This window comes from Dromiciops gliroides, chromosome 1 (assembly GCF_019393635.1).
Source record: "Dromiciops gliroides isolate mDroGli1 chromosome 1, mDroGli1.pri, whole genome shotgun sequence".
Lineage (NCBI taxonomy): Eukaryota > Metazoa > Chordata > Mammalia > Microbiotheria > Microbiotheriidae > Dromiciops > Dromiciops gliroides.
Genome location: NC_057861.1, coordinates 389172761 through 389187502, shown reverse-complemented (window position 1 = coordinate 389187502; position 14742 = coordinate 389172761). Strand labels below are relative to the sequence as shown.

The 14742-nt window shown below is 41.4% G+C and overlaps 1 protein-coding gene across 1 annotated transcript in view; it reads left to right on the top strand.

Annotated features, from left to right (window-relative positions):
- Nucleotides 1-10754: 10754 nt before the first annotated feature.
- The window catches only part of SHISAL2B (shisa like 2B), a 29922-nt gene continuing 25934 nt past the window's right edge, over nt 10755-14742 (top strand). The window contains exon 1 of the mRNA XM_043977078.1: nt 10755-11123. Coding sequence (XP_043833013.1) covers nt 10933-11123 — 191 coding nt within the window. The 5' untranslated portion in view covers nt 10755-10932. The remainder of the gene's footprint in view (nt 11124-14742) is intronic.

Below are 14742 nucleotides of genomic sequence, written 5' to 3'. Positions count from 1 at the left end.
CTTAGAGCAAAGCTTCTTAAACTGTGTGTCACCACCCCATATTGGGTCACATAACTGAATTGGGGGGTTGTGAAAAATTTGGCAACAGGAAAAGGTTCTGCATGCCTATTTTATAAACATATGTAGCCAGGGTCACATAAAAATTTCTTGGGTGAAAAGGGGTCACAAGTGGAAAAAGTCTAAGAAGCCCTGCCTTAGAGGGGGTTCAGAATATACCATTCTGTGATAGAGCCTATGACAACTAGGTGGGGCAGTGGATAGAGCACTGGGCTTGAAATCAGGAAGACTCATCTTCAGGAGTTCAAACGTGGCCTCAGACACTGACTAGCTGGGTGACCCTGGGCAAGTCATTTAACCCTGTTTGCCTCAATGAACTGGAGAAATAAATGGCAAACTACTCACTAACTATTTTGCAAAGAAAACACCAAATGGGGTCATGAAGAGTTGCACAGGAATGAAATCACTTAATAACAACAAAAATATGTCCTATAATAATCTCAATTTGGGAAATAATAAGATGAATTAAGATGACAGTGGAGCAGTAAGATGGAAGTGTCCTGTAGGAATGTGGAGAAGCAAGTATGGAGCTTGGGAGAGATATAGCAGGAACAGAAATTCTGTAACTGGTTCTGGTCTGCTAATCACATGATGTACAGTACCCTCTTTGATTACTCCTACCTAGGTGATGGTGTTCAGTGAGATACAATGCTATAAAGGGAGAGATCCTGGGCCTTCTTCCCATTCAAAGCCAAAATGTGGCCTAGTGAATATGGACCTCGATTCTTTGTCTGCATTGGCATTGTCTGCCTTTCGTTATAGGTGGAGGAAATTGGAGCCTATGACTTCATGAGTATTCAAAGGTCAGGAAACTGAAACACTTGAGGGTCCAGGAGTCCAGAAATCTGGGAGTTGAGTCCTTGTAAGACATTACAGCAGAGGTGCCAAAGTTGCCTAGAGGAGTGACTTTCCAACAGTAGCTAAAACAAGGACTTATCTGGTAGTTTCTCTTTATTTGGAGGTGGACTTGGTGGGACCAATGCTATATAGAAATTGTTAGGTCTGACCCCAGTATCCCCAGAGGCTGAGTACACTGTGCTCCCAAGGTATTTTAGAGAGGGAGAAATGTTTTTATTTCTATTTTTCTTGTATCTTCAAAGAAAATGTCCCTTCATAATAGGGGGAAAATGATGTTAATTGGTTAAATGGAGCAAGGGAGCTAGTCACTGGTGGCACATAAAGGGGAACACATCTAGCATGAGAACTCAAGTTATAGCATTAGAGATGTCTCAATTGTTAAAGATGCCCCTAGAATACTGAGTAGAACATGTAGCCAGCTTGTTTCTGGGGTGGTGCTCACTAGAGCATAGAAATGGGATTTATTATTAGCTCCTACTATTCCTCCAAAAAGTACACTGCAATCACTCAGGACTGCATGCTGTCCCTAGTGTATGCCTTGTGCTTTTTTTTTTTTCTAATCTCTGTGCCTTTTCCTGAAAAAGTCTCCACTACATCCCCAAACCAATCATTCTTAACCTTACTTTGGAGCCCAAATTAAGCCCAAATTGCTCTAAGACGCTACCTTTGACCCTACCATTTGATAAGTTCTCTGGTTACACCTTTCTTATGTACTTATCCATTACCAATATTTGTATGTAATTAGGTATTCATACTTTTTCTGTGGGAAGAGAGAAGTTCTGGGACTTGGCAACACTGACCCCTAAGAACTGCATTTCTGAAAACAACAAGAGTTTAAACTCAGGGCCACTCTTTCCTAAACCTCCTGCAAGACTCCTCCATCTATTACACAGACACAGACACACATACAAAAACACAAACACAAACACATACATGATACTCTAGAGAATTCTGAACTGAGAAGGTAGAATATAAAGTTCAGAGGAGGTTCCAGCATGGAGTAGAGTAAAAATGGCATCATCGGCCTAATGGCAATTAGAGAGTCAGAGAGACAGAGACAGGGACAGACAGAGCCACAAAGAGACAGACACAGTCAGAAAAGAGACAAATAGACTCAGGAAAAGACAGAGAGAGGAAAGAAGGAGGGGAAAAAAGAAAAGAAGAGAGAGAGGGGAGAGGAGAGGGACAGAGACAGAGACAGACAGACATAGAGATAGTAAAGCTCAATTTGGGGGTGGTAGACTTGACTCCAGAGGCCACTGGAAACACACTTTAGTCACTCAACAGGCATTTATTATGTGCTTATACTATGTGTCTGGCCCAGTGTTAAGCACTGGGTATACAAGGAAAGGTGAAAATGTGGTCCCTGATCCCAAGGAGCTCACATTCTAATGAGGGAGACAATATGTAAATAACCAGGAACATACAAGATAGATATAAGATATACATATATGTGTATGTATATATACATACAAAATACACAGTATGTATATATATAATATATATATATATTTCCTATGGAAAGTATATATATTATGTATATTTTCCTGCAGAAAATAAGATTGGCGTGAAATCTTGAGGAAGAGATGAAGAGGCAGAACATTCCGGGCATGGAATCCAGTCAGTGTAATGGCACTGTGATGGGAGATGAAGTGTCTTGGGTGAGGAACAACTAGGAGGCCAGTGTAGTTGAATGTCATGTCTGGAAGAGAGTAAAATTTAAGAAAATGAAAAAGTAAGAGGAGGTCAGGCCATGAAGAGATTTAAATGCCAAATTTATAGTTGATCCTAGAGGTAAAAGAACCATGGATAGAGAAGTAACACAGTCAGACCTACTCTTTAGGAAAGTTGATGGAGGATGCACTGGAGTGAGGAGGTCCTTGAGGTCGAGAAACCAAGTAAAGGACTAATGCAATAGTACAGGCAAGAGGTGATGAAGGCTTAACCTACATTGGTGGTTGTGCAAGTGGAGAGGAGACATATGTGAGAGAGACCATGAAGGTAGAAATGGCATGATTTGGCAATGGACTGCATATGTGGGGTATGTGAACATGAGGAGTCAAAGATGACACCATGGTTGCCAGCATGGGTAACTAAAAGGGTAGTGGGAAGTTGGAAAGAAGAGAGGATTTTGTCAGGCAAAATTTTAATTCAAATGCCTACAATGTGTCAGGTACTTTGCTAAATTCTGGGAATATAAAGAAAGGCAAAAGACAAATTCTCTCTCTGGAGAAGTTCACAGGAATGACTGGGTCTGCTCAAGTAAAAGAAGAGGTGTCAGGAAACCCTAGTCTACCAAGGATTACCTGGTCAGACATTTCCCCTCCTGGGCCTCTGGTTTCCCATCTATAAAATGGATTAATAGCCAATGCTCCCTCCAGAAATAACTTTAGGTCTTTCTCTGACCTGGGGTCAATGGGCAGATGACCTGGGTGTTCATCCTTTCTCTGCCACATTCTACTTGTATCACTTGTCAGATGTCACTGTCATTTTAAGGCTGATTTTGGAATCAAGTGAATTCTCCTGGGAGCCAAGATGGCCGAGGATAGGCAGTGAGCTCTCAAACTCATGACATGATCACTCCAAAAAACATCCAAATAATGCCACAGGACAATTCCTGGAGCAGCAAAACCCACAGAAGAATCTGCTGAAATCATCTTCTAACCAAGGACAGCTTGGAAGGTCATGAAGGAGGGAGCTGATGTACTGAGACAGGAGTGGAGCCCAACCCCACAGTCACCCTGACACAGATCCAGTCCCAGGAAGGCCTTGCCAGAGAAAGAGACCCCCCCCCCAGAGTCTCTGAATCAGCTGCAGCACCAGTATCTTCTGGAATTAAGCTCACAGTCTGGTCAGAAGGCTGGGCCCTTGGCAGGGGAAAGATCACAGGGGTTTCTGCTGGTGCTGAGGCAGAACTTGGGTTTTTTACCCCTGCTGGGAACCAGGAGGTAGCCTTGAGTAGCAGTGGCCCAGGTGGGGGAGAGATACAGGCTCCTCAGAGCTAACAACCACAACATGCAAAACAGATTGATTAGCAAGTTGGTCTGGGGTCATCTATGGACCAGGGAACAGGACAGGTGAGTAAAGAACCTGCTTCTCCTTAAATCATACCACCTGGGACCTCCTGAAGCTTGGCATAGTGCAGCCTGGAAACAGTGCCCCACTTTAAGGAGTTAAAAGTCAAGTAAAAGAAAGACAAGATGAGCAGACAAAGAAAGTGAGGACCATAGAAATTTCTTTCGTGACAAGGAAGATCAAGGTACACCCGCAGAGGAAGATGTAAACATTCAGGGCCCCTGTATCTAAAGCTTCCAAGAAAAATATGAATTGGTCTCAGGCCATAGAGGCTCTCAAAAAGGTCTTTGAAGATAAAGTTAGAGAGGTAGAGAAAAAAATGGAAAGAGAAATGAGGGTGATGCAGGAAAGACATGAGACAAAAGTCAACAGCTTGAAAAGCCAAATTGGCCAAATGGAAAAGGAGGTACAAAAGCTCTCTGATGAAGATAATTGCCTAAGAATTAGGATTGAACAAATGGAAGCTAGTGACTTTATGAGAAACCAAGACACAATAAAGCAAATCCAAATGAATAAAAAATAGAGGGTAATGTGAAATATCTTCTTGGAAAAACTACTGACCTGGAAAATAGGTCCAGGAGAGATAATTTGAAAATTATTGGTCTACCTGAAAACCATGATCAAGGAAAGAGCCTAGACATCATCTTCCAAGATATTCTCAGGGAAAATTGCCCTGAAATTCTAGACGAAGAAGCTAAAATAGAAATTGAAAGAATCCACCAATCACCTCCAGAAAGAGATCCCAAAAGGAAAACTCCTAGGAATATTATAGCCAAATTCCAGAGCTCTCAGGTCAAGGAGACAGTATTGCAAGCTGCCAAAAAGAAAGAATTCAAGTACTGTGGAGCCCCAGTCAGGATAGCACAAGATCTAGCAGCCTCTACATTAAAGGACCAGAGGGCATAGAATACAATATTCCAGAGGGCAAAGGAATTGGGATTACAACCAAGAATCACATACCCAGCAAAACTCATCATAATCTTTCAGAGGACAAAATGGGAATTCAATGAAAAAAAGAGGACTTTCAGGTATTTGTGATGAAAAGACCTGAACTGAATGGCAAATTTGACTTTCAAATACAAGACCCTAGAGAACCATAAAAAATTGGAGTTGGGGGACATACCTGGGGTTGTGCAGTGGGTAACTGTCTTGTGTCTGAGGCTGGGTTTTGGCTGGGATCCTCCTGGGTCCAGGGTGGATACTTTGTCCACTCTGTTACCTGGCTGCCCCATGGTGACAACTTTAGGGTAAAAGTGATGGGTGAGAGGAATGCACTGGGGGAGGGTGAAGGGCAGAGGTAGCATGGGGTGAAATCCTACATGAAAGAAACAGGAAAGGGCTTATGGAGTGGGGGAGGATCTGGGCAGTAAATGAATTTTACACTTTTCAGAATAGGCTCAAAGGCCTTAAACTCATCAGAGTTGCCTCAAGGAGGGATTAACACAGGCACCCGATTGGGTGGAGTAATCTATTTAATCTGGGCAGTAAATGAGCCTAACACTCATCAGAATTGGCTCAAAGCCCTCAATCCCATCAGAATTGGCTCAAGGAGGAAATAACATACACACTCAATTGGGTGGAGTAATCTCTCTAACCCTGCAGGGAAATAGATGGGGAAGGGGATAAAGAAAGAGGGGCAAAAGAAGGGAGGGCAGATTGGGGGAGGGGACAGACAGAAGCAAATCCCTTTTGAAGAGGGATAGGGTAAAAGAAGATAGATAATAGAGGAAATATCATGGGGAAGGGAATAGGATGGAGGGAAACAGTTAACAATAGTAATCATGAGAAAGAGAAAAGGAGGGAAAATTGTACAAAAAATATTTACAGCAACTCTTTGTGGTGGCTAAGAATTGGGAACCAAGGGAATGTCCATCAATTGAGGAATGACTGAAGAAGCTGTGATATATGATTGTAGTGGAATGGTATTGTGCTATAGGAAATGACAAACAGGATGATCCCAGAAAAACCTGGAAAGACTCATATGAACTGATGCATAGTGATGTGAACAGAACTGGGAGGACATTATGCATAGTGACAGCAGCATTGTTCTATGAGCAATTGTGAATGACTTAACCACTCTCAGAAATACAATGATCCAAGAGACATTCACAGTTTGATGGGGGAGACAACATATAAACAATGATGTTCAAACAAACTATATGCAGGATAAGTTGGAAATAATAGAGGGAAGGCACTAGAATTAAGGGGGAATCGAAAGGATTCCTGTAGAAAGTGGGATTTTAGCTGGCACTCAAAGGAAGCCAGAGAAGCCAGGAGGTGGAGTTGAGGAGGGAGAACATTCTAGGCAAAGAGAGCCAGTGGAAATGTTTGGAGTTGGGAGGAGTGTCTTGTACACGGAACAGCAAGGAGTAGAGGGTGATTGGATCTCAGAATATGTGGATAGGGAGGGGGGTGTTATCATGTATGACTGGAAAAGTAAAGGACTAAGTTATGAAAGCCTTTGAATTCCCAACAATAGATTTTTTATATGACTTTGGAGGTAATAGGGAACCACTGGAGGTGTGTGTGTGTGTGTGTGTGTGTGTGTGTGTGTGTGTGTGTGTGTGTGTGTGTGTTGGGGAGAAGGTGTGATATGGTCAGATCTGTAGTTTAGGGAAGATCACTGACAGCCACATGGAAGATGGACTGGAGTAGAGAATGACTTGCAGCAAGGAGACCAACCAATAAGCTACCGCAGAAGACCAGACATGAGGGGATGAGGGCCTGCAGCTGGGATGTATTTTCTATATGAAAATTGGATTGAAAATGGAGGAGACCAGTGACTAGCTTGATATACAAAAAACTAACTAGGACAGAGGTCCAAAATTCTAGATTTCAGTGTCACCCAAATTACTTCTCAAGTTTCAAGGAATCTCTCTGGACACAATTATGTGGAATTATTAAAATCAATCTACATAGCCAGACCTAGAATAGAATGACTGAGAAAAGAGGAAGAATTCCAAGAGACCAATTATATACTCTTGTCCTACCCTACTATTGGCTTGGGCTGTTGATTTCTACTTTCTTATTATCATTTCCCTTCTTCAAAGCCTTCAATGACTCTTTAAAAACTCCTATCAGCAAAACTACTTTCTACAAACTATACCACCAGTCAGTCGGTTTCCTGATACATTGATGTGTCCAGCAGAGTTCTGTAAGAACTCCCTGATTTGGGGCTGAGTTAAATGAGAATCTTATAGTTTCGATTTTGTTAATAACTCTTACGAGCTCCTTAATAGCAAAGGTAGGCAGATAACTCTTAACCTACTGAGTCACAAATAAGCAAGATTTAGATGTTATAGAATGCCAGGCATCTCAATCAGGCTTCCAGAAGAGAGAGCAAAGGACACTTCCTTTCACTTTTTCCACCTAAACCTCCAAAACTTGCCCCATGCCACCATCTGGTGGTCACACAAAGATGTATATATGTCTACTAGACTTGAAGCTTCATGAGGGCAGAGACTGGGTCTCATCTAAACTTTGTATTCCCCACTTCGCTTCACAAAGATTTATTGAGGGGGCAGCTAGGTGACTCAGTGGATAGAGCATCAACCCTGGATTCAGAAGGACCTGAGTTGAAATCCGGCCTCAGACACTTGATACTTACTAACTGTGTGACCCTGGGCAAGTCATTTAACCCTCCAAAAAAATAAACCAAAAATAAATCAAACCACCAAAAAAATAAACAACAACAACAAGAAAAAAAGATTTATTGAACTTGAACCAACAGACCTTGGGTTTTGGAAATACATATATATAGTTGATATAATCTACGTTTAAAATGTGACATATTGGTAGAAGCATGTCAGAACATAACCAAGGTTCAGAAAATTGGTACTAGTAGTAGACTAGTAATGTAAATGTCACTCCAGTTCCTAATGATGCTTGTAGTTGAGAGACCACTCTGTATTCCAAAAGTGCAGAAAAAGAGATTCCATCTATTTAGGAAGTCTAAGAAGTGACCTTGGTCAGAGAAATAGAGATGAATTAAAGGACTAGGCACAAGTCTAGTCCTGGAACTAAATAATGATTGATTTTCTTTTAGCTATAAACATTCCTAGTCCTTAACATCTTTCATCATTTCAGTAAAACAATTGAAGCCTGAAGCAGCTGGTTGTGCTGGCTATTATTCTGGACCTCACTGCAGATGGTGGGGATGAAAAGCTAAATGGGATGGTGGAGAAATGGAAGATGGACGCATAATCTTAGAAGGATTTACACTTGCAGAATTCTGCTAGTTATACTCATGTCATTACCCTCTGCATTAGAAAGCAAACTGACTGGTGGTATAATTTGTGCAGATCAGTTTTAGATTTGCTGGTAGCATGTAATAAGGAACCACTAAAGGTCTTTTTTTTTTCCCCACGCCATGAATGTTAAGTGACTTGCCCAAATTCAGACAGCTAGTAAGTGTCAAGTGTCTGAGGCCGGATTTGAACTCAGGTCCTCCTGAATCTAGGGCCAGTGCTTTATCTACTGCACCACCTAACTGCCCCCACTGAAGGCTTTCAAGTAGAAAAATGACAAAAATAAAGCAGACATCTATAGCCTGTCCACAGTAGGGTATGACAAGAGAATATAGGTGGTCTTCAGGAATTGTTCCTCTTTTCTCAATCATTCCACTCTAGGTCTAGTATAGGTATGGTGATTTAAACAGTCTTATAAATTTGCCCCATGGAGATTTCTTGGGATTTAGGAGATATCTGGGGGAGTTATTGGGGTGCTTTGCCAACTCCTGTACAGGTTAGGGAGGGGATACCCTTCCTTTGAATCTTAGAGAAAAAGAAGATCTGAGATTTATAGTCATCATGTGTATTCTTGGTTATGGTGACTGAGGTAGAGCATGGTAAAATTCCTGCTTCCTGGCCATTCAATCAATCATTAAACATTTATTAAGTGCCTACCATGTGCCAAATACTGTGCTAAGCTCTCAGGATACAAAAAGAGGCAAAAGACAATTCATGCCCTCAAGAAGCTTGCAGTCTAATAGAAGAGATGACATACAAATAAATATACACAAAGTAAGCCATATGCAAGCTAAATAATAGGAAATAATTAACTGAAGTCATACTTTTTGTTAGGGGAGGGGTAGCAGCAAGAAGGTATGGGGAGGCAGCATGTTGCAGTGAAAAGAAAACTGGAATTGAAGTCATAGGCCCTGGGTATGAATTCTACTTCTGCCACTGTTACCTTGGACGAGTCATTTAACTTCTCAATTTCTTCATCTATAAAATGAAAGAGTTGGATTAGATGGTCCCTTCCAGCTCTAAATATGTGATCCTATGAAATAACATTAGCAAAGGAAGCTTCCTTCATCTGGCTGTGACTAGAGCTTGTTGGGAGACTTGAATCTTGCCAGACAGAGATAATGAGGAGACAATTCCTTCCCGCAGTGGGCAGAGACAGACCCAAGGACAAAGCTGAAGAATTATACCTAACACTTCTTAGAACCTGCTGGACCTACTTTTTAGTCTTTCTTTCTCTTCCTCTACTTTCTTTTCTCCTTCCCCCTTCCCTCTGAGGAAGTCTGTCCCTTTCTTCCTGCCATTCTACTCTTTAGGCACTAGGGTGGAGTGCATAAAACACTAAACTTGGAGTCAAGAAGATCTGTATTCGAATCCCACCTTGGGCACTTGCTACCATTGTCAAGTTCCTCTGTCTCTGATTCTGTCTCTGTCTTTTTCTCTCTCTCTTTCCTACCCTTGTCTGTAGAAGGAAAGGAAGATAATAGTAATGTCACAATAGGATCCTCACAATAGGATTATTGTGAGGATCAAATGAGATAATGTATGTAAAGACAGAATGTCTCAAAAACTTTTATATTTTATATAGAGATATAAATTTAAATATAGATATATGATAATAACATTAAGCTTTTATACCTAATATATATTCTATATAAAATAAATATCAATAATTTCTGATTCTCACTCCCTATTATCCTTACTTCCTCTCCTTCCCTTCCTTTCATTTTCTGTCCATAATATGAAAGTGAAATATATTTTAAAATATTTGTTATATTTACTTAATAAAATGTACTTAATTTATTTAATAAAATGTACTTAATTTTAATGGGCTGCTTGAGCTTTTTTATATACGTATGGGAATATGTATGAAAGGAAACCTAACTAAATTAAGTTCCTCTTTACCTCCCCAGAGCCTTTGATTAACCTCCCCACACACAAACACACACATTTCAGAGACCCTTGATATGGAAAAGAGACATGAACAGAGATAGAGTCAACAGATATCCAAGCCCTTCCATTGTCCCCAGAATTTCCATCAGTCCAGAACACATAGTGCCATTGTCCTATATGTTTAGATTGCTAAGTCTTTTCTAGCATCCCAAAGACCACTTTGGAGAGTAAAATGGGGAGAGAAGGAAAGAGCAGGGAGGAGAGAAACAGCAAGATTGAAGCAGAGTATTTCAAGGATGAGCCTGGCAGATCAAAATAAATGAATTTATGAATGAATGGTCAGACAAATAAATAAAAAACAGATAAATGAATAAACGAATGAATGAATTGAACGAACAAATAGTTACATTAATATGTAAAGAAAATGAATAAATGAATGAACAAATAAATTAATAAATAAGTAAATGGATAGATAGATAGATAGATAGATAGATAGATAGATAGATAGATAGATAGATAGATAGATAGATAGATAGATAGATAAAAGATGGTCCAGAAGCCAGAGAGAGACGCTAGAGTTAAGCTCCATATGGAGAAAGGCAGCAGAAGGAGCAGTAGGGGCAGGAAGGAGACTAGCCGCGTAAGCTGCCAAAGCCCTAACCAGAAGAGGCGATTCGGCTACAGGGGGTGGCAGGATTGGGAGGAACAGAGAGCAGGAGAGAGGGCTGAGGTGGACCTGGGCACAGGCTTGGAGAGTACACAGTCCAGAACCGGGAGCCTTTCGGTGTCTCTGCTTGCACTGGAGATGATCGAAGCCAGCCAAGTCTGTTCTGGCTACTACAGCCTCAATCACACCTTCGTGGAGACCTTCCAGTGTCCCAGACATGGAGAGGGGGCCACCCTCATGTACTGCTGCGGCTTCGCCGACCTCAAGTACTGCTGCGGCGAGCCCGGCAGCTACTTCCCCTACAAGTACAGCTACATGTGGAGCCTCAGGTGAGGGCTTGGGAACAGAGGGAGAGGGGAAAGAGGGGATGGAAGTGGCTGGGACAGCGGATTGTAGCGAGATCTGCGGTCCCCCTCCACAAGGGACCCAAGCGTTCACCCCCTCTGCTCCTTTTCCCTAGCCCCAAATTCAAAGAGACACAGCCACCTGTGGAAGCTAATGGGAAGAAGCAGGCTGCTTTATGTGCACACCTAGAGAGAATTCTCCGGTTTTGGAAATATTAGTCTTGGATTTCAGAGCGAACAGCCCCCAATTCCACAGCCAACCCCTATCGACATCCCCATAGCATCAAAATCCCTATTTCCCTTCTCGTTCCGTTCCCCCTATGCATCCTGATCTCTTCCCCCATTCTGATCCTCTTCCCATCCCATTCCCATACGCATCTTCTTCCCTTCTCTCCCCTTCCTCACGCTCTCCACTTTTTCTATCCCTTCCCTATTTGCATCCTCTCATTGCCCAGTAAGGCTTAGAGACAACCCCTCCTCGCCCCAGTATCCCCTTAATGAACTAGGAGAAAACGAATTTTTTTCTTCTGGGACATAGGCAAAGTGAAGAGTTCAAGTTCTGGAGAATCATGTCCTGTTAGAGAAAGAAAGGGATGAGTATTTGCCCTGATAAAGAACCATTTTACCTATGTTTTAAGTTGAGAATATTGAGGGCACAAGAATAGGCACACTTCCCTACATCTCCTTTCCAGGTTTGCTTCTAACCACTGCAAAGTAGGGGGTAACATGAATCAGGTCCATTTGAGGGGCAGAGAAAGCCCCCTGAATTTGAACTCCTTAACCCAGAGAGCAATTACTCTCCATTTTCACCCAGGGGATTCAGAAGAATATTCATCATAAGGCAGAATCAATTGATATCTAAAATTGGAAAAGGTGGTGAGGCACTAATAAGTTATTTGCTGATTAATTATACAAACTGCTTTGCTATTTTATTTCACTCTTTTAAGTCAAGAACCTCTTCAGATGCTCATTTCTTTTTTTTTTTTCTATCCTTGGTTCTTTTGCCCCCTCTTTCCCTCATTTCTTCCCTCTCTTCCTTCTCTCCTTTTCCCCTTTTGCCCCTCCTTCCTTCCTTTCATTTCTTCCCCCTTCCTTCCCCCTCCTTTCTTTCCATCCTTCTATCCTTCCCCCTTTTTCCTTCTATCTTTCTCTCTCTCCTTTCTTCCTTCCATCCCTATCCCTCTCTCCTTTCTCCTTCCCTCCCTTCAGTCTTTTTTCAGATGTTCTGACATCTTCCCTTCGATTAGTTCAACAGTGGCTTATTATTTTGTTCAGTCCTTTTAGACATCATCATCATCATTATTATGATAAAGTGGATACTATTATGCAGAAAGTTTGTGCACCACTTCAACCTATTTTCCAATTCTGTTTTAGACTTACATAATGCGCCTTACCTATTGTGGACAAGTGATCTGTCCTCAGGCAGAATTTTGCTTCTTTCTCATTTCCATTAAAAGAAGTACAACTGAAATATGATCATCACTATTATTTATAAAGTGTTTTTCTTCTTTAAAGAGCTTTTACATTTAGTGGCATATGACAATTTATTCATTTGGGAAAATGCATATTCCTCAGGGTTTGTGGGAAAGAAAAGCATCCTTTGTATCCCCTTAGATTGTCTCAACCTGGTTGGGAACCCTGCTCTCAGCTACCTTACATGATTTGGGAGGCAATACCACCCAAATCAACAGTAAGTGGATAAATGGTACTTCTATCAGTAAAAAAAAAACCCAACACATTGCATTTTTATATTTAATGTTATTATTCATTTTGGAAAGGGAATATTCTCTCTGATTAAGTTCAAGCTCACAAGGTACTGCTTTTTTGGCAATAAATCAGACTGTATGATGATTTAGGATTAAATTTAATGGATTTCTTCAGAACAATTTTGCTTTGCCTGGTACAGCGGGCACCATATTACTTGGCACTTAGATGACTGGTTCACTAGGCTGTTCCACTGCACTAAGAACTCTGAGTAATGATGGCAAAGTTTCAAATAGAAAGTTTGCTGTTCCTACATTGGATATAACAGAAATTTTTATTTTGGCCCCTGGGGTCTCCAAGAAGTTCCCAAGTATCACACAGAAATTGTTCATTATAAAATGTGGAAGTCAATGGATAGCTACCATAACATCCCCTAGTACAGATAAATATGCAGCAGAACCTATCTAGCAGAATATTTCTGTCACATTGGTCTCTTTAGGAAAAGGCAAAATTGATCCATCCATAGGTTCTAGTTAGTAAACCTGGAGTTTTCATCTCATTATGAAGTTAGGTTTGACTTGGGAAAATTATTTCAGGAGTCACCTATATTTGGATTCTCCTAGTGCTGTAAGAAAAGGGCAGCTGTCCCTACAAGGTGGTGCAGTGGAAGGAGTGCTGGATTCAGGGTCAGAAGACTTGGGTTTAAATCTTGGCTCTGCTATTCTGTGTGACCTTGGAGAAATCACTTAAGCTCTCTGGGGATCAGTTTTCCCATCTGTGGAATGAGGGGTAGAAGGTTCCTTTTGGCTCTGGTCTTCTGATATTCCTTGAGGCAAGTGAGGATGTTGGGTGGGCCAGGTCACTGAAGTTCTGTGGATGGTGGCTTCACCTCAGATTTTCCTTGCATGACCCCAGATCAGACCCTCCTTCATAATGAGAGAAGGGGAGTGGGATGTTACTACACGGCACTGCTCTACTACCTGCCCATATCTCCTGCCTCCTTGCCTTTGCATGGCCTGTTCCTGATCCTTCTTTCTTTAATAACTCTCTTTCTTTAAACTGCATGTCATGCACCCTCTTCTGGGTGAAGCCTTTCCTGACCCCCTAAAACTAGTGCCCTCTCTCCCAAACTATCTTTTATTTAACCACTTTGTATATATTTGTATTCATTCACTTTATATTTGTGCTGTATATATGTGCTCATTATTTCTTCAAGTAGAATGTAAGCTCACTGCAAATAGTGAGTTTTTCATCCTTCGTTCTTGTTATTTCCTGTGCTTGGCACGTAGTAGGCACTTAAAACTTGTTGATCAGAATTTTCACTGTTTCTAGCATGTAGAGATACTACTTATTGCACAGTGCTGAGCATGGGGTAGGAATTCAGTAAGTACCTGTTAAATTGGATATCTTAAGAAACCTATGTGGTCACTTGGTAGCTCATCATTGCTAAGTTGTTTCAGTCATGTTTGACTCTTTGTGATCCCATTTGGGGTTTTCTTGGCAGAGATACTGGAGTAGTGTGCTATTTCCTTTACCTGCTCATTTCATAGATGAGGAAACTCAGGCAAACAGGGTTAAGAGACTTGCCCAGGTTCACAGCAACTAATAAGGATCTAAGGCCAAATTTGAACTCAGATCTTCCTTACTCCAGGCTTGGTGCTCTATCCTCTGTACCACCTAGCTGCCCTGCTAGCCCATCAGAATCCCAAAAAGATAATGCCTTTGCACCCATCACTGAACAGGATGATGACAAGGTAATGCCAGAAGGAAGAAATATGACACCAGGAAAAACATATGGCTGGGATATTTCAGAAATCTTTATGTATAATAGCCACAGTTCATGATCAAATGTAGAAAGAAATATTCTCCCTCCAGAACACCTAATCTAGTTTTTGAAGGT